General features: G+C 45.3%; 1 protein-coding gene across 5 annotated transcripts in view; it reads right to left on the reverse strand.

The window, feature by feature from the left end:
• Positions 1–20666, reverse strand: part of PHLPP2 (PH domain and leucine rich repeat protein phosphatase 2) — a 56020-nt gene extending 35354 nt beyond the window's left edge. For 2 of the 5 annotated variants that reach the window (XM_056525856.1, XM_056525857.1), the window contains exon 1: positions 57–281. In XM_056525856.1, the coding sequence (XP_056381831.1) occupies positions 57–83 (27 nt within the window). In that variant the 5' untranslated portion in view covers positions 84–281. The other 3 variants (XM_056525855.1, XM_056525860.1, XM_056525854.1) reach the window with 3 other exon arrangements.
• Between the last annotated feature and the right edge of the window lie 359 nt (positions 20667–21025).

A 21025-nucleotide genomic window follows, 5' to 3' on the forward strand; every position in this document is an offset into this window, starting at 1 on the left:
AGAGGATACACCTGTATACAGACACAGTATAGACAGATCAATAGAAGAGGATACACCTGTATACATATACAAAGTCCAGACATGGAGGTATACAGTATAGAGCAGTTACTCTGTACATATGTATACAGATCGCATGAGATGACACCTGTGCACCGGTATGGGGCGCTGTAGGTAGACTGGCACCTATATACAGACACAGTATAGACAGAGAGGTATATAGAAGAGGATACACCTGTATACAGACACAGTATAGAGGGAGAGGTCTATAGAAGAGGATACACCTATATACAGACACAGGATAGACAGAGAGGTCTATAGAAGAGGATACACCTATATACAGACACAGTATAGACATGGAGGTCTATAGAAGAGGATACACCTGTATACAGACACAGTATAGAGGGAGAGGTCTATAGAAGAGGATACACCTATATACAGACACAGGATAGACAGGTCTATAGAAGAGGATAAGAGGATACACCTGTATACAGGCACAGGATAGACATGTCTATAGAAGAGGATGCACCTATATACAGACACAGTATAGACAGGTCTATAGAAGAGGATACACCTGTATACAGACACAGTATAGACAGAGAGGTCTATAGAAGAGGATACACCTATATACAGACACAGTATAGACAGAGGTCTATAGAAGAGGATACACCTGTATACAGACACAGGATTGACAGAGAGGTCTATAAAAGATGATACACCTATATACAGACACAGGATTGACAGAGAAGTCTATAGAAGAGGATGCACCTATATACAGACACGGAGGTCTATAGAAGAGGATACACCTATATACAGACACAGTATAGACAGAGAGGTCTATAGAAGAGGATAGACCTATATACATACACAGTATAGACATGGAGGTCTATAGAAGAGGATAAGAGGATGCACCTGTATACAGACACAGTATAGACAGATCAATAGAAGAGGATTCACCTGTATACATATACAAAGTCCAGACATGGAGGTATACAGTATAGAGCAGTTACTCTGTACATATGTATACAGATCGCATGAGATGACACCTGTGCACCGGTATGGGGCGCTGTAGGTAGACTGGCACCTATATACAGACACAGTATAGACAGAGAGGTATATAGAAGAGGATACACCTGTATACAGACACAGTATAGACAGGGAGGGTTATAGAAGAGGATACACCTATATACAGACACAGTATAGACAGAGAGGTCTATAGAAGAGGATACACCTATATACAGACACAGTACAGACAGAGAGGTCTATAGAAGAGGATACACCTATATATACAGGCACAGTACAGACAGAGAGGTATATAGAAGAGGATACACCTATATACAGGCACAGTACAGACAGAGAGGTATACAGAAGAGGATACACCTATATACAGACACAGAGGTCTATAGAAGAGAGTACACCTATATACAGACAGAGTATAGACATAGAGGTCTATAGAAGAGGATACACCTATATACAGGCACAGTATAGACAGAGAGGTCTATAGAAGAGGATACACCTATATACAGGCACAGTATAGACAGAGAGGTCTATAGAAGAGGATACACCTATATACAGGCACAGTATAGACAGAGAGGTCTATAGAAGAGGATACACCTATATACAGGCACAGTATAGACAGAGAGGTCTATAGAAGAGGATACACCTATATACAGACACAGTATAGACAGAGAGGTCTATAGAAGAGGATACACCTATATACAGACACAGTATAGACAGAGAGGTCTATAGAAGAGGATACACCTGCATACAGACACAGGATAGACAGAGAGGTCTATAGAAGAGGATACACCTATATACAGACACAGTATAGACAGGTCTATAGAAGAGGATACACCTGTATACAGACACAGGATAGACAGAGAGGTCTATAGAAGAGGATACACCTATATACAGACACAGGATAGGCAGGTCTATAGAAGAGGATAAGAGGATACACCTGTATACAGGCACAGGATAGATAGGTCTTTAGAAGAGGATACACCTGTATACAGACACAGTATAGACAGGTCTATAGAAGAGGATACACCTGTATACAGACACAGTATAGACAGGTCTATAGAAGAGGATACACCTATATACAGACACAGTATAGACAGGTCTATAGAAGAGGATACACCTATATACAGACACAGTATAGACAGGTCTATAGAAGAGGATACACCTGTATATAGACACAGTATAGACAGGTCTATAGAAGAGGATACACCTGTATACAGGCACAGGATAGACAGGTCTATAGAAGAGGATAAGAGGATACACCTGTATACAGGCACAGTATAGACAGGTCTATAGAAGAGGATACACCTGTATACAGACACAGTATAGACAGGTCTATAGAAGAGGATAAGAAGATACACCTGTATACAGACACAGGATAGACAAGTCTATAGAAGAGGATACACCTGTATACAGACACAGTATAGACAGAGGTCTATAGAAGAGGATACACCTATATACAGACACAGTATAGACAGGTCTATAGAAGAGGATACACCTGTATACAGACACAGGATAGACAGAGAGGTCTATAGAAGAGGATACACCTATATACAGACACAGGATAGGCAGGTCTATAGAAGAGGATAAGAGGATACACCTGTATACAGGCACAGGATAGATAGGTCTTTAGAAGAGGATACACCTGTATACAGACACAGTATAGACAGGTCTATAGAAGAGGATACACCTGTATACAGACACAGTATAGACAGGTCTATAGAAGAGGATACACCTATATACAGACACAGTATAGACAGGTCTATAGAAGAGGATACACCTATATACAGACACAGTATAGACAGGTCTATAGAAGAGGATACACCTGTATATAGACACAGTATAGACAGGTCTATAGAAGAGGATACACCTGTATACAGGCACAGGATAGACAGGTCTATAGAAGAGGATAAGAGGATACACCTGTATACAGGCACAGTATAGACAGGTCTATAGAAGAGGATACACCTGTATACAGACACAGTATAGACAGGTCTATAGAAGAGGATAAGAAGATACACCTGTATACAGACACAGGATAGACAAGTCTATAGAAGAGGATACACCTGTATACAGACACAGTATAGACAGAGAGGTCTATAGAAGAGGATAAGAGGATACACCTGTATACAGGCACAGGATAGACAAGTCTATAGAAGAGGATGCACCTATATACATATACAAAGTACAGACATGGAGGTATACAGTATAGAGCAGTTACTCTATACATATGTATACAGATCGCATGAGATGACACCTGTGCACCGGTATGGGGCGCTGTAGGTAGACTGGCCATTGCCATAGTGTGTCACCTGACCACTGCTCTCCATCACACAGTCCATGCACCCAACTACCACCAATGGCAGACGCCCACCTTAAGCACTCGCACAACCGCTCCCCTTGTACCGGTACTGGGCCGGTTGGATTCAGGCCCGCCCTCCCCGTTGGGTCCGATGACCGGACCCGGTCTCTGGCCGTCCATTTCCACGGCTTGCAGAACGACTGACAGCCAACAGACGTCCAGCCAATCCCTGGCGTCCCCGCCCCCTAGTGGTATGACAGCGAGGTGTGCTCACCAAATCACATGGAGGCTGACACTTGCACCACCAATCCAATAAAATAGCCCCACCCACTTTGCGTACACTGTATACCGCAAATTAAGTCGTCCACCGTCGCCATCTTTACTCCTGGCATGTTACCCACTACGTTTACCTTGCCCTTCACGTGACGTAAAAGGCGGGACCTGGGCAGTGTAAAGTTAGGCTGTCAGGGCACATGTCCTTTTCAGTCATCTGGTTAATCATTACACTCGTAGTAGGTAAGGGGCTGGTCAGCAGTAACATTTGCAGCACTGCCTTTTATAATGGACTTTGTCACACACAATATAATGATGGTTTGGCTATCCCATTTGCCATAAGTGACTTACCATGGCCTCTAGTAACCCCAGGTTCTTCTTTTCTTGGAGGTTCAGAACACTATTTCCATATATGTCACACACTATCACAGAGAACTGGCAGCTGTGCATGACATGAATGTGTCCAGGATTACAAAAACCACATTAACCGAATAGAGAACTAGCACCTCATATATTACCCAGGTGTATAAGGAGCTTTTAGCAAGGTCCGTATTTGCAAAACAAAAAATGACGCATTTCACGGCAGCCTCTCCCTTCTTCGGATTCCTTAATCTGAGAAAGGGGGAGTCTACCCCCAAAACATGTAAATGTTCTCTTTTGCTTTAACTAAAAACACATTTTTTTAGATTTGATATCGAGGACTTTTGTTTTGACTAAAACAGGATAAAACTTTTTCTACTACTTAATAGGAAAAACAAAGCTGCTTTCTTCTAGAAACAGCGCCACTTGTCTTTAGGTTGTGTGTGGTATTGGAGCCGCATTCCTTTGAAGTGAACAAAGCAAAGTTGTAATTCCACACAAAACCTGGGGACAAGAGTGGCACTGTTTCTAGAAGAAAGCTGTTATACTTTCACTATCCTGGATAACCTATTTAATGTCGTAGATCAATACAATTTGTTATGTGCCAGATTATCAGATATTCCAGTGCATTGGGCATAGATTGAAAAGTATATAGATCTTTTTGTGTGGGGAGAGAACATTACAATGCCTTTTAGATCAGTTTCATAGCAGGTTCCACTGTGGTTTACTGAACTTCAGTCCTCATAGAGCACTTTGGAGATCAAGTTAGGTTCAGTAGAGACCAAGTTGGTAGCTAGTAGCTCTAAGTGTAATATGAAACCCAAAATGTATCTGTACTATAACAGTTTGGAAACAATAGAAATGTTCAATACGTTTTCTTTAGGCGTGAGTCAAAACATTAATTGTATTTGCAGTTCCCCACTACAAACATGTACAGTCAGGTCCATAAATATTGGGACATGGACACAATTCTAACATTTTTGGCTCTATACACTACCACAATGGATTTGAAATTAAATGAACAAGATTTGCTTTAACTGCAGACTGTCAGCTTTAATTTGAGGGTATTTACATCCAAATAAGGTGAACGGTGTAGGAATCCGGGCAGAACGGGGGAACTGTAGTGTGACTGGCAGTGGTGGAGGTCCCTTACCTGCGATCGGCGGCAGCGGGTAACGATGACGTGCGGCTCCCTGGTGCAGACTACGGAAGCCGGTGAGTAGTTGCCTAGCAACATCTGGAGGGCTACAGTTTGGAGACCACTGGCCCTCTAGATCTTGCAAAACTACAACTCCCAGCATGCCCACACAGCAGTTTTCTGTCTGTGCATGCTGGGATTTGTAGTTTTGCAACATCTGGAGGGCCAATGTTTGGACATCACTGTGCTGTGGTCTCTAAACTGTGGCCCTTCAGATCTTGCAAATCTTCAACTCCCAGCATGCCCAAACAGCAAACAGCTGTCTCGGCATGCTCGGAGTTGTAGTTGCGTACCTCCAGCTGTTGCATAACTACATCTCCCAGCATGCCCTTCGGCGATCAGTAAATGCTGGGAGTTGTAGTTTTGCAACAGCTGGATGCACACTGGTTGGAAAATACTGAGTTAGGTAACAGAACCTAACTGAAGGTTTTCCACCCAGTGTCTCTCCAGCTGTTGCAAAAGTACAACTCCCAGCATGCATGGTCTGTCAGTGCATGCTGGGAGTTGTAGTTTTGCAACAGCTGGAGGTTTGTCCCCCATGTGAATGTACAGGGTACATTCACACAGGCAGGTTTACAGTGAGTTTCCTGCTTCAAGTTTGAGCTGCAGCAAATTTTCCTTTGCAGCGCAAACTCATAGCGGTAAACTCACTGTAACCCTTGCCTGTGTGAATGTACCCTAGAAACACTACACTACCAAATAATAAAGGGTAAAACACTACATATACACCCCCTTACACTGTCCCCCCCCCCCCCCCCAATAAAATGAAAAACGTATTGTACGGCAGTGTTTCCAAAACGGAGCCTCCAGCTGTTGCAAAACAACAACTCCCAGCATTTCCGGACAGCCACTGACTGTCCAGGCAAGCTGGGAGTTTAGCAACAGCTCTCTCATTTCAGAGACCTGTCGTATTTCAAGGAAACAGTTTAGGGACACATATGGGGTATTTACATACGCAGGAGCTATTGCGTTACAAATTTTGGGGGACTTTTTCTCCTCTTACCCCTTATGAAAAGGAAAAGTTGGGGTCTACACCAGCCTGTTAGTGTTAAAAAAAAGAAAACATTTTTACACTAACATGCTGGTGTTGCCCCGTACTTTTTTTTTTTTTCACGTTAGGTAAAAGGAAAAAATGACCCCCATCATTTTGTAACGCAATTTCTCCTGAGTACGGAAATACCCCATATGTGGGCGTAAAATGCTCTGCGGGCGCACAACAAGGCTCAGGAGTGAGAGCGCACTATGTACATTTGAGGCCTAAATTGGTGATTTGCACAGGGGTGGCTGTGGCTGATTTTACATGTTCTGTTATGTTCTGACATAAACACAAAAAAATAAATACCCACATGAGACCCCATTTTGGAAACTACACCCCCTACGGAACGTAACAAGGGGTATAGTGAGCCTTAATACCCCACAGGTGTTTGACGAATTTTCGTTGAAGTTGGATGGGAAAATGAAAAAAAAAATGTTTTTACTAAAATGCTGGTGTTACCCTAAATTTTTTATTTTTACAAGGGTAAATAGGAAAAAGCCCCCCAAAATTTGAAACCCAATTTCTTCTGAGTAAGAACATATGCCATATTTGGATATAAAGTGCTCTGCGGGCGAACTACAATGCTCAGAAGAGAAGGAGCGCCATTGGGCTTTTGAAGAGAAAATTTATCCAGAATTGAAGCCCATGTGTGTTTACAAAGCTCCCATAGTGCCAGAACAATGGACCCCCCCACATGTGACCCCATTTTGGAAACTACACCCCTCGTAATAAGGGGTGCAGTGAGCATTTACACCTCACAGGTGTCTGACAGATTTTTGGAACAGTGGTCCGTGAAAATGAAAAATAAAATTTTCCATTTGCACAGCCCACTGTTCCAAAGATATGTCAAGCGCCAGTGGGGTGTAAATGCTCACTGTACCCCTTATTAAATTCTGTGAGGGAGGTCACGTGGGGGGGGGGTCCACTGTTCTGGCACCACGGGGAGCTTTGTAAATTCTCTCTCCAAAAGCTTAAAGGCACTCCTTCTCTTCTGAGCATTGTAGTGCGCCAGTAGAGCACTTGACATCCACACATGGGGTATTTCCATACTCAGAAGAAATGATGTTACAAATTTAGTGGAATTTTCTCCTATTACCCCTTGTAAAAATGTAAAATTTAAGGAAAAACAAGTATTTTAGTGAAAAGAATTAAACCCTTAAGGACACAGCTCATTTTCACCTTAAGGACGCAGGCCTTTTTTGCAAATCTGACCACTCTCACTTTAAGCATTAATAACTCTGGGATGCTTTTACCTTTCATTCTGATTCCGAGATAGTTTTTTCGTGATATATTCTACTTTACGTTAGTGGTAAAATTTCGTCGATAGTTGCAAAATTTCATGAAAAATTAGAAAATGTTGCATTTTTTTTCATTTTGAAACTCTCTGCTTATAAGGAAAATGGAAATCCCAAATAAATTATATATTGATTCACATATACAATATGTCTACTTTGTGTTTGCATCATTAAGTTGACATGCTGTTACTTTTGGAAGACATCAGAGGGCTTCAAAGTATAGCAGCAATTTTCCAATGTTTCACAAAATTTTCTAAATCAGAATTTTTAAGGGACCAGTTCAGTTTTGAAGTGGATTTGAGGGGTCTTCATATTAGAAATAAACCACAAATGACCCCATTATAAAAACTGCACCCATCAAAGTATTCAAAATGACATTCAGTAAGTGTGTTAACCCTTTAGGTGTTTCACAGGAATAGCAGCAAAGTGAAGGAGAAAATTCAAAATCTTCCTTTTTTCCACTCGCATGTTCTTGTAGACCCAGTTTTTGAATTTTTACAAGGGGTAAAAGGAGAAAAATCTTCCTAAAATTTGTAACCCAATTTCTCTCGAGTAAGGAAATACCTCATATGTGTATGTCAAGTGTACTGTGGGTGCACTACAAGGCTCAGAAGGGAAGGAGCGACAATAGGATTTTGGAGAGTGAATTTTTCTGAAATGGTTTTTGGGGGGCATGCCACATTTAGGAAGCCCCTATGGTGCCAGAACAGCAAGAAACCCCCCACATGGCATACTATTTTGGAAACTACACCCCTCAGGGAACATAACAAGGGGTCCAGTGAGCCTTAACACCCCACAGGTGTTTGACCACTTTGTACGTGTACATGAATTTATTTTTTCTCACTAAAATGCTGGTTTTTCCCAAAATTTTACATTTCTACAAGGGGTAATAGGAGAAAATGCCCCCCAAAATTTGTAACCCCATTTCTTCTGAGTATGGAAATACCCCATGTGTGGACTAAAAGTGCTCTGCTGGCGAATTACAATGATCAGAAGAGAAAAAGCGCCATTGAGCTTATGGAGAATGAATTTGGCTGGAATAGAAGCCAGGGGCCTTGTGCATTTACACAGCCCACCGTGGTGCCAGAACAGTGGACCCCGCCACATGTGACCCCATTTTGGAAACTACACCCCCCACAAAATTTAATAAGGGGTGCAGTGAGCATTTATACCCCACTGGCTTTTGACAGATCCTTGGAACAGTGGGCTGTGCAAATGAAAAATTAATTTTTTCATTTTCACTGACCACTGTTCCAAAAATCTGTCAGACACCTGTGGGACGTAAATGCTCACTGTACCCCTTATTACATTCCGTGAGGGATGTAGTTTCCAAAATGGGGGGGGGGGGGGTCCATTGTTCTGGCACTATGGGGGCTTTGTAAACACACGTGGCCTTGAACTCCGGACAAATTTTCTATCCAAAATCCCAATGGCGCTCCTTCTCTTCTGAGCATTGTAGTTCACCCGCAGAACACTTTACATCCACATATGGGATACGTTCTTACTAATTTAGGGTAACACCAGCATTTTTGTGAAAAAAAAGTTTTTCTTCATTTTCCCATCAAACTTTAACGTAAATTCGTAAAACACCTGTGGGGTGTTAAAGCTCACTATACCCCTTGTTACGTTCCGTGAGGGGTGTAGTTTCCAAAATGGGGTCACATGTGGTTATTTATTTTTTTGCGTTTATGTCAGAACCGCTGTAAAATCAGCCACCCCTGTGCAAATCCCCAATTTAGGCCTCAAATCTACATTGTGTGCTCTCACTCCTGAGCCATGTTGTGCACCCGCAGCCCGCAGAGCATTTTACGCCCACATATGGGGTATTTCCGTACTCAGGAAAAATTGCGTTAAAATTTTTGGGGGTCTTTTTTTCCTTTTAACGCTTGTGAAAATAAAAACAATGGGGCAACACCAGTATGTTAGTGTAAAATGTTTTATTTTTTTACTCTAACAAGCTGGTGTAGCCCCCAACATTTCCTTTTCATAAGGGGTAAAAGGAGAAAAAGACCCCCACAATTTGTAGTGCAATTTCTCCCGAGTACGGAAATACCCCATATGTGTCCCTAAACTGTTTCCTTGAGACAGGGCTCCGAAGTGAGAGAGCGCCATGCGCATTTGAGGACTAAATTAGGGATTGCATAGGGGTGGACATAGGGGCATTCTATGCCAGTGATTCCCAAACAGGGTGCCTCAAGCTGTTGCAAAACTCCCCGGCATGCCTGGATAGTCAAAGGCTGTCCGGCAATACTGTGAGTTGTTGTTTTGCAACAGCTGGAGGCTCCATTTTGGAAACAGTGCCGTACCAGATGTTTTTCATTTTTATTGGGGGGGGGGCGAGGGGAGGGAACTGTGTAGGGGTATGTGTATATGTAGTGTTTTACTATTTATTTTGTGTAGTGTAGTGATTTTAGGTTACATTCACACTGGCGGGGGTTCACAGTGAGTTTCCCACTGGGAGTTAGAGCTGCTGCTTAAAATTTGCTGCATCTCAAACTTGCAGTGAGAAACTCGCTGTAAACCCCCGCTCATGTGAATGTACCATGTACATTCACATGGGGGGGGGGGAGGCAAATCTCCAGCTGTTGCAAAACTACAACTCTCAGCATGCAGTGACAGCAGAAGGGCATGTTGGGACTTGTAGTTATGCAAGAGCTAGAGGCATATTACTACAACTTCCAGCATGCCCTTTGGCTGTCCGTGCATGCTGGGGGTTGTAGTTATGCAACAGCTGGAGTGTTTTCCACTCAGTGTTTTCCAACCTGTGTGCCTCCAGCTTTTGCTAAACTACAACTCCCAGCATGCATGGTCTGTCAGTACATGCTGGGAGTTATAGTTTTGCAACAGCTGGAGGCACACGGGTTGGGAAACACTGAGTTAGGAAACAGACAGTGTTTCCCAACCAGTGTGCCTCCATTTGTTGCAAATCTACAACTCCCAGCATGCCCAGACAGCCGAAGGGCCTGCTGGGAATTGTAGTTTTGCAACAACTGGAGGAGAACAGTTTGGAGACCACTGCGTAGCGGTGTCCAAACTGTAGTCCTCCAGATGTTGCATAACTTCAACTCCAAGCATGCCCAGACTGGCCAGGCATGCTGGGAGTTTTAGTTGGGCAACATCTGAAGGGCCAGATGTCACAGAACTACAACTCCCAGCATGCCTGGACTGTCTGGGCATGCTAAGAGTTGTAGTTTTGCAACATCTGGAAGAGCACAGATTGGAGACCACTGCACAGTGGTCTCCAAACTGTGGCCCTCCAGATGTTGCAAAACTACAACTTCCAGCATGCCTGGACAGCCAAAGCCTGTCTGGGCATACTGGGAGCTGTAGTTTTTAAACTCCTAGAAGCTGCAGTGAAGATCACTTTGATCTTCACTGCTGCCTTTGATGCCGCCACTGCCTCCTCCACCTGCCTGCTGCTGGTCCCCGCTGCCTGCGCCGGTCCCCGCAGCTCTCGGGAACATCTTCCCTCGATCTGCCTGAACTTCTGGGTGCAGGCAGAGCGGGGATCTGAACTTTAACCCCCAAGTCAGCGATCATTGTGACTGGTCCACAGGCGCTTCTGCACTGTGGTGAAGGAGCCCACCCACATCCTGAACTCTCTTGGATATTGGACCTGCAAGTGGTCTGTGGTTGTCAGACTTAACAAGGACTCTGCCTCTCCAGATGGACTACAGCATCTGCCACTGGCATTCTCCTTGGGCAACTCCACAGGACTTATCTTCTACCCGGACATGCCGCAGACCTGCAGGAGATGTGGCAAGCTGGGCCACGAGGGCAAGGACTGTAAGGAAGATGCCTGCAGGTTTTGCCGAGTGACAAGTCACATGACCAAGGATTGCCCCAAGACCTGCAACCTCTGCAGACTGGCGGCCCACAGCTACAAGGACTGCTCCCAGAGGGAGAGATCATGGGCATCTGTGGCAGCGAAAGCATCGAAGCCAGCCCCAGCTCCGGAGCAAGCGGCACAGAAAGCCAAGCCGACCAAGGAGGGTGAGAAGGCGAAAGCCACCACTCTTGCCCCTCGTGCCCCTGCAGCCCATCCCGGCCCACCCCTGCCCCTTCCACCGTGGAGACAGCCTCGTATGTGGCAGACTTCTTGTCGCAGACGGTTCCTGGGCGGGTGAGCCCGTGCGGCTTATCAACGTGTATGCCTCCCCTGAGAAGAATGTCTGACTGGAGGTTCTCCAGGCCCTGCAGGCTCAGCTCGCCACCCCTAGGGCAGTAGTGTTGGGTGGTGACTTCAACTGCCCCATTGATGTGGACGGGTGCAGTTCTGGCTCATCCGCCAATCTTGATGTGACGTCTAAGCTGCTGATCAAGATGGTGACAGAGACATCCTTGCAGGACATTGTTGGGTCCATCGGGAATGGCTCCGTTAACTATACGTGGAGCCGCCCCGATGGCTCGCTCCGTTCTCGGATAGACTTCATATTCACTTCGAGAGCAGTTAGAAAGGTGTCGTACTCTATTGTCCCCTGCTTCTTCTCAACAGGGCCATTCGATTTCGGGGGACTCTGGGCCATGGATTCCCACCAGGCCCAGGCTCCTGGAAGTTGAATTGTGCCCTGTTGGAGCAGAGGGAGGTCATGGAGGAACTTAGGGATGCGTACCTTGTATGGCGTAATGACAAATGTCTGTTTTAACTGCATCAATGATTGGTGGGAATATGTTAAAGTCGAGTTTCGTTGTTTCTTTCAGGCAAAAGGCAGACAACAGGCGTGTGAGAAGAAGTGGGCCTTCAGGAGGCTGCAGCGCGAGCTGTGCTCACTGCAAGACCTGCTCCAGTGCGGCTGGGATGTCAGGGAGGAGCTAAAGGAGACCAAAAAGAGCTTGAAAAGGCACTTTGAGGAGGAATCCAAGCGAATCGTCTTTTGTTCCAAGGTGGAGAACCTTGAAAAGGGTGAGAAGTGTAACTCTTTCTTTTTCAGGAAGCTCAATACTGGCCACACTCCCCTGACTGAACTGTGAGATGAGACCGGACACATGAGGAGGGGCAAGGAGGTGGTGATGGGGGTCATCTCCAACTTCTACAGCAACCTCTACGCCCCCAAGTCATCCGACCACGAAGCCGCCAAGAGGTTCCTGTCAGGTATCATTAACGTTTTTGATCCAGCAGGTGAGGCGGCTATGGACGATCTCTTGACAGTGGGGGAGATGCTCTCTGCCGCTATATCCTTTAAGCCCAGCAGGACCACGGGCAGTGACGGTCTCCCGGCCGAGCTCTATGTAGCGCTGGATGACCTAATCTGTCCGGACCTGTTGGAGGTGTACAAGGAGATGGTGGTGGGGGGCAGTATGCCTCAGTCATTGAGGGAAGGGATGATCATTATCTTGTATAAGAGGAAGGGGGTGTCCCATCTCTCTCCTGAACGTGGACTACAAGATCCTCGCCAAGGTGCTGGCCAACAGGCTGAAATCATCGGGCAGATCGTCCATCCGGACCAGACCTGTGGCATTCCTGGTCGCAGGATTGCTGACAGCCTTGCCCTTGTGAGAGACACGGTCTATTACATCCAGGACCGTCGTGCACCCGCCGCCCTGGTAAGTTTGGATCAGGAGAAGGCGTTTGACCGTGTCTCCCACGCTTTCATGGGCAGGGCTTTGCGCAGGCTGGGTCTGGGGAAGATGTTTTTCTCTTTTGTTAATGTCATGCACTTTGATATTTACAGCACGGTGTTGGTGAACGGCCGGAAGACTAACCCCTTTCCAATCCTTTCAGGGGTTAGTCAAGGCTGCCCTCTTTCACCTCTTCTTTTTGTTTGTGTTATAGAGTTCTTCGCTGACACTATCCGGCAAAATGGAGAGATCAGAGGGATCACCGCACCAGGCCAGATCGCTAGGAGGTCAAGTGCTCGCTCTACATGGACGACGTGACCGTCTTCTGCGCTGACCAGCATTCGGTTACTGCACTCGTGCAGACCTGCGAGGACTTCGGCAAAGCTTCAGGGGCAAAAGTCAACTGCGGGAAGTCGGAAGCTATGCTCTTCAGTGAGTGCCACCTGGCTTCTTCTGCCCCCTTCCCCTTTACTGTTAAACCAGACTTCATCCAAATTCTGGGAGTCTGGTTCGGGAAGGAAGGAGCAACCCTTAAGTCTTGGCAAGCCGACTAGGAAAGAAGAACTCTAAGATTGGACTATGGAGCTCCAGAAAGCTCTCTATGGAGGGCAAAACACTGGTTCTGCGGAGTGAAGTATTGACTGGCCTCCCCATGCCACCGGACAGAGTCAAGCGGACTGTGATGTACAAGGAGCCCCGCAAGGGTGGGAAGGGAATACCCGATATCCCCACTCTGCTGAGGGCCTCCTTTGCATGTGTCAGCGTGCAGTGAACTCTTGTTGAACAGACTGGCTCAGCGAGCAGGTCCATGTCACGCTTGTTCCTCATCCCCCTCTGGAGACAGCTGGGCTGGGTAAAGTGGGACAGTTCCATCCCTTACAACTTGAACACTCCCTGTTTCTATGGGAGGAAGCACCAGCTGGAAGGACTGAAACCTGACCTATGGAAGCTGAAGACAATCTACAAGCTCATCCGAGCTAAGGACTTGTTGGAGACTATTCCGGGGCTCCCCGCAGCCACGGCAGAGACGGTCTGGACTAAAGGGCGCTCAAAGTGCCTTACCAATGGACATATGGACTTGTCGTGGATGGCCATCAAGGGAGGCCTGTCTCTCAGGTCATTCATGCACGCACTCGACCTGTGCAGAACCCGGTACTGCCCCCGGTGCCCCTATGTGGAGGAAACATCTTTGCACGTGTTTTGGCAGTGCCCCTTTGTGCAGGGTCTGTTGGACGCCCAGGAACAGGAACTCCGAGACTCTGTACCCAGGAACTGCCTATCGTACCATTCGGTGCTTTACGGTCTGTTCCCTGGGACCCACGACGTGGAGGACATCCAGGAGGCCTGGCGCCTTATGAACTGTTGTAAGGATGCTGTGTGGCTTGCCAGGAACCGCCTCGTGATCAACAGGGAGAACATGTCCGTCCGGGACTGCCGCAGGTTCATCAGGAGCCTGCTCAAAGACTATTCCATCTTGGACAGCCCGGCCGTCGATGAAGAAGAGGAGTGAAGACCCCTCTCCTTCCCCCATGTCCCCTTGTAGATACAACCCAGCAGTTTGGCCCTGTGATCCGCCCCCTCCCTACCCCCACATAGTCGCCCACGCCCCTACCCTGATCACACATTGTATTATTTAGTTTTTCGATTTCTTGTGCTTTTCTATTACTGGATTGAACGGAGTGTTAGAGTGGCATGATGTGTGATGTATAGCTTAGGGAACCTTTGCTGTGTATTGTACTGTCACGCTTTGTGTGATTGTAATTTATCGTATGACTTGTAATGACTGAGCGGACAATAAAGCTCTTTCAATAACGATTGGTCCACAGGGACCAATCACAGTGATCGCTGACCAGTACCATTCACAGATGTCCTGGGGGGGGGGGAGTTGCAAAATTTGTCTCCCGCTGGTAACAGCAGGAATTCTGCCTGTTAACCCGTGCGATGCCGCACATCACCGGGTTAACTATATGACTTATATAAACGGCAGGATGCGCAAACTACCAGCATAACCTGACGTTTATATAAGTCAGTCTGCGGGAATGGGTTAATAAACATTCACAATAAAATATCAATTAAACACCAAAAGTAGTGAAAACCCACCAAGTGCAAGAAAACACACAGATAATATAGGGTGGGAATGCCCTGGTGCTGTCATGGCTCGGGGAATTACCGGTGAGTAATTAATGGCTTTTTCAGTCGCCATGACAGCACTACCTGAGAAATATCAGAGAAAAACCATTAGGGTGGGATAACAGATTGCAAAACTTTGTGACCAAAAGAAAGAGAAGAGGTGCCAACGTTCACCCTGTAGTGACGAAAAAAAAGTATTTGAAGACCAGGTGGCTGCTCTGCAGATCTGGTCTATAGAAGCACCTCTTCTTTCAGCCCAAGAGGCAGCTATAGGTCTAGTTGAATGGGCCCTATGCCCTACAGGGGGAGCAACACCTGACACTAAGTAAGCTAGACAGAGTATTACTACTTGCCTTTTTCCCTTTATCTTTACCTGCGAACTGAACAAAAAGAGCGTTAGATTTTCTAAACTCTCTAGTCCTATCAAAATACTGGAGGACATATCTTCTAAAATCTAGGGAATTAAAGGATTTCTTGAGGGGCTAGCAGAAAAGAATGATAACACAATATCTTGGGACACATGAAAGGTAGAAACTACCTTCGGAAGCTAAGCAGGATCAGGAAGAAAAATAATACTATTGTCTAAAACTTTAGTGTGCGTTTCTATACTAGACAAGGCTGACCAATCTCCTACCCTCCTGGCGGTAGTGACTGCTACTAATAAGACTGTTTTAAGGACCAGATTTTTTTTGAGATATAGACTCAATAGGCTCAAAGGGTTCAGCTAGAAATGCATTTAAAACTAAAGACAGATCCCATAAAGGAACTTTAGGAAAGTTACAAATGGAAAGCCTATTAGTTGCTTTAAAAAAATCTAACTATCCAAGGATGGTCTGCAATTTTGGTGTTATACAATGGCCCTAAAGATGAAACCTGCACCTTTAGAGTAGCTAATTTTAAACCTTTGTCCAAACCTAGAATTTTTGGAATATCAGGAGTGGATTTTTCTGAAAAAGGCTCATTAAGGAAAGATACATATTTTTTTTTCCAGACTCTGAAGTAAATCTACTGGCCTGTAAGGTGGTTATTACAGCATCTGAAATACGCTCTTACTTCTAAGGATTATCCTATCAAATGCCAGGCCATCAGGTGAAGACTCTTCACATAAGGATGTGAAATAGGGCCCTGGGTCAGGAGGTCTGGTATTTCCGGAAGGACCCACGGGTCGGACAGAGACAGTTCTGTCGGGCTTGCTCCATTCTGATTTTCTTTATTACTATTGGAATTAGCTGCAGAGATGGGAAAACGTGGGCTAAATCCCATTTCCAAAGGTGTATTTATACGTCCTCTGCCCATGGTTTGTCCTTTGGATCTAGAGAGCAGAACTTTTCCACTTGACGATTTTGTCTTGTAGAAAAAAACTTTGTGGCCAGCCCCATAGACCACATATTTTCCTGAAAATGTAGTCTCCATTCTCCCTGATGAAGTTGCTGACTGCGTTTACATTTAAAGATCCTTTTAAATGGACTGCGGATAAGGAAGGACGAAAAGCTTCTGCAAAACAAAAGAATTGGGTACCAATCTGCATTTGTGAATGAGGAGGAGGCGGGGGGAGGGGGGCAATATTGTCTGAAAAGATTTTAGACCCTTAAGGACCTGGGTTTTTTCCATTTATGCATTTTCATTTTTTTCCTCCTTACCTTTAAAAAATTATAACGCTTTCAATTTTGCACCTAAAAATCCATATGATGGCTTATTTTTTGCGCCACCAATTCTACTTTGTAATGACGTCAGTCATTTTACCCAAAAATTTACGACGAAACGGAAAAAAAAATAATTGTGAGACAAAATTTAAAATAAAAAAAAACGCATTTTGTTTTACTTTTGGGGGCTTCCGTTTCTACACAGTAAATTTTTCGCGTACGCGTACGTCATGGGTCCTTAAGAGGTTATGCCTCTGTCAGAGCATAATAAACTGCTAAAAGTTCTTTTGCGTTTGAGAGTAATCTTACTTCAAAATTCCAAGGACCCTGAAAATTTGAGTCTCCAATATGCACTCCCCACTCCCAGGGACTGGTGTCTGTAGTAAGTATTTTTGGGTCTTCTATTACCCAGTCCAGACCTTTCCTTAAGTTGTCTTCTACTAACAACCATAGAAGAGGATATGTTTTTGTCTTTTGAGATAGAAACATTTTTTTGTGTAGATTTTCTAAAGCAGTGTTCTCAACCTGGGGTACAAGTACCCCCGGGGGTACTTAGCAGTTCTCCAGGGGGTACTTGAAAAAAAAAAAATCAGTAATGACAGCCACTGGTTACTGGTCTGGACCACTTAAAAAAAATTGGTAGGCTGACGTCACTGCACCGAGGAGCGGAGCAGGAGGACAGCAAACGCAAAGCGGGGGCACTGGGCTGCTGTGGGCAGTAACTACCGTCAGCTTTGTTGCTCCACTACCCCTGAAGACCGGGGATCTACTGCTGTGAGCCATAACAATAGGTCCCCAGACCAGAGGAGCACCAAAGCGGGACAGTATGGTTGCCTACAACTATATATGGGGGCAGTTTGGGGGCCTACAGCAATATTTGGGGCACAGATGGGGCCTAACAATATTATGGGGATGCAAAGCGGGTATTATTACTTTGTGTGACAATAAACATGGGGAGTTTGTAAACAGGTGGGTATTGTACTGCAGAAAGGAGCAAAAAAGTTTTTGTTTGGCTGGTTCTGTGGAGAAGTCTTGTACGGAAGAAATCTCTATGGCGGTCTAGGCCATATAGTGAAGAAAAGAAAAGTAAACAACTCCAGTTAGAGAAGATGTCACCTGTAAATTGAGGGACTGGGGAGATAGGGAGAGGAACAGGGGGCCGGTTATAGAGGAAAGTAAAACATATGAATTATACACTGCTCAAAAAAATAAAGGGAACACTAAGATAACACATCTTAGATAAATAAACTAACAGTATGAAATACTTTCATCTTTACATAGTTGAATGTGCAGACAACAAAATCACACAAAAATGAATCAATGGAAATCAAATTTATCAACCCATGTAGGTCTGGATACGGAGTCACACTCAAAATCAAAGTGGAAAACCACACTACAGGCTGATCCAACTTTGATGCAATGTCCTTAAAACAAGACAAAATGAGGCTCAGTAGTGTGTGTGTGGCCTACACGTGCCCGTATGACCTCCCTCCAACAACTGGGCATGCTCCTGATGAGGTGGCAGATGGTCTCCTGAGAGATGTCCTCCCAGACCTGGACTAAAGCATCCGCCAATTCCTGGACAGTCTGTGGTGGATGGAGCGAGACATGATGTCCCAGATGTGCTCAATCAGATTCAGGTCTGGGGAATGGGCGGGCCAGTCCATAGAATCAATGCCTTCCTCTTGCAAGAACTGCTGACACATTCCAGCCACATGAGGTCTAGCATTGTCTTGCATTAGGAGGAACCCAGGGCCAACCACACCAGCATATGGTCTCACTAGGGATCTGAGAATCTCATTTCAGTACCTAATGGCAGTCAGGCTACCTCTGGCAAGCACATGGAGGGCTGTGCGGCCCCCCAAAGAAATGCCACCCCACACCATTACTGACCCACTGCCAAATCGGTCATACTGGAGGATGTTGCAGGCAGCAGAAGGTTCTCGACGACGTCTCCAGACTCTGTCACATGTGCTCAGTGTGAACCTGATTTCATCTGTGAAGAGCACAGGGCACCAGTGGCAAATTTGTCAATCTTGGTGTTCTCTGGCAAATGGCAAAAGTCCTACATGGTGTTGGGCTGTAAGCACAACCGCCACGTGTGGACGTCGGGCCCTCATACCACCCTCATGGAGTCTGATCGTTTGAGGGGACACATGCACATTTGTGGCCTGCTGGAGGTAATTTTGTAGGGCTCTGGCTGTGCTCTTCCTTGCACAAAGGCGGAGGTAGTGGTACTGCTGCTGGGTTGTTGCCTTCTACAGCCTCCTCCACGTTTCCTGATGTACTGGCCTGTCTCCTGGTAGCGACTCTATGCTCTGGACACTACGCTGACAGACACAGCAAACCTTCTTGCCACATCTCACATTGATGTGCCATCCTGGATGAGCTGCACTACCAGTGCCACTTGTGTGGGTTGTAGACTCCATCTCATACTTCCTCTGGAGTAAAAGCACTGCCAGCATTCAAAAGTAACCAAAACATCAGCCAGGAAGCATAGGAACTGAGAAGTGGTCTGTGGTCACCACCTGCAGAACCACTCCTTTATTGAGGGTGTCTTGCTAACTGCCTACAACTTCCACCTGTTGTCTGTTCCATTTGCACAACAGCATGTGAAATTGATTGTCAATCAGTGTAGCTTCCTGAGTGGACAGTGTGATTTCACAGAAGTGTGATAGACTTGGAGTTACATTGTGTTGTTTAGGTGTTCCCTTTATTTTTTTGAGCAGTGTACTATAATCATTACAAAATGTCTCTAATATGGGGGTACAATTTTTGGGGGAATGGGCTGTAAGGGGTACTCAGGTAAAAAAAGGTTGAGAACCACTGTTCTAAAGATCCGTCCCAAGAAGAGAGAATGTTTTCCTGCAAAATTTGAGTGCAAATGCGCCCAGGGCACCGCTTGTATTGCTGCAGTGAATAGCCCTAGAAGTGACATTCCTTTTCTTATGGTGATGGAGTGAAGACTGATTACCTCCCTCCCTCACTGTGTTTTTTTAATCTTTTGAATTGGCAGAAATTTTTTTTTGTTGTTCTGAATCCAGCAGGATTCCCAGGAAAGGCTTTTTGTTTTCTGGAACTAAAGATGATTTTTCCCATCCATCCTAGCTTTCTTAGGATAGCTATAGTATGTGCTAGTAACATCTTCACCTCCCCTTTTGATTGTCCTATTAAAAGAAAATTGTCCAGGTACAGAACAAAGGTCCCCACTCCCTCTCGTATGTGGGCCGCCATCTCGGACACTATTTTGGTAAATACCCCGGGAGCTACGGCTATACTGAATGGGAGGGCTCTGAACTGGAGATGAGCAAGACTTGAATCTAACTGAATAGCTATCCTTAAAATTTTTGGAAGTCTGGATGGACTGGGATATGGAGGTAGGCATCTTTTAAGTCTAGAGAGGCCATGAAGCAATTTTTGTTAGTAAATTTACTGTGGACCTGTCTGTCTCCATTTTGAAATTTTGGTAGACTAAGAACCGGTTTAACGGTTTTAGATTTATAATTGTATGGTAGGTATTGTCTAGTTTTGTTACAAGAAAAAGGGTAGAGTTAAATCCTAACCCTATCTCTTCCTGAGGAACTGGAATTAACACTTGTTTTTCTAAGAGGGACAAAACTTTTTGTAAGGCAAATAGGCCTGTGGGCCCTGAGTGACTTACGGTCACTTTTAGCTTGAGTTGGCGGGGGACTGAGAAATTCCAGGTGCAACCCTTCTCTTATAGTATTTAATACCCAGTAGCTGTTCGAGATTTTCTCCCATTCCACCACAAAATTTCCCATTCTGCCGCGGACTCGCCCCAGACTATCATTGTTGATTAGGTTTTTTGGTACCTGTAGATGCCTGGTTAAACAGGTAACCTTTTGTGAAAACGCCATCCAGCTGAATCATCTGGCTTCCTCCCTTGGCCTCTGGTTTTCTTACTGGAAAAAAAATATCTATTAGGTCTGACAGAAGGTGAATAAGGAAAACTCCTTTTCCTATCACCTGCGTTTTCTAGGATGTCTGATAAAACAGGCCCAAAAAGCAACTTCCCTTCACAGGGAAGAGCACAGAGATTATTTTTGGAAGTGATATCCCGCTGTCAAGTTTTCAACCAGAGTGCCCTACGGGCAGAATTTGACAGGGCTGCAGACCTGGCTGGCAGGCATAGGGAATCAGATACTGCATCTGCAAGAAAGGCAGCTGATTTTCTAATAAGAGGCATACTATTCA

The sequence above is a fragment of the Hyla sarda genome, chromosome 6 (assembly GCF_029499605.1).
Source record: "Hyla sarda isolate aHylSar1 chromosome 6, aHylSar1.hap1, whole genome shotgun sequence".
NCBI classification, from domain to species: domain Eukaryota; kingdom Metazoa; phylum Chordata; class Amphibia; order Anura; family Hylidae; genus Hyla; species Hyla sarda.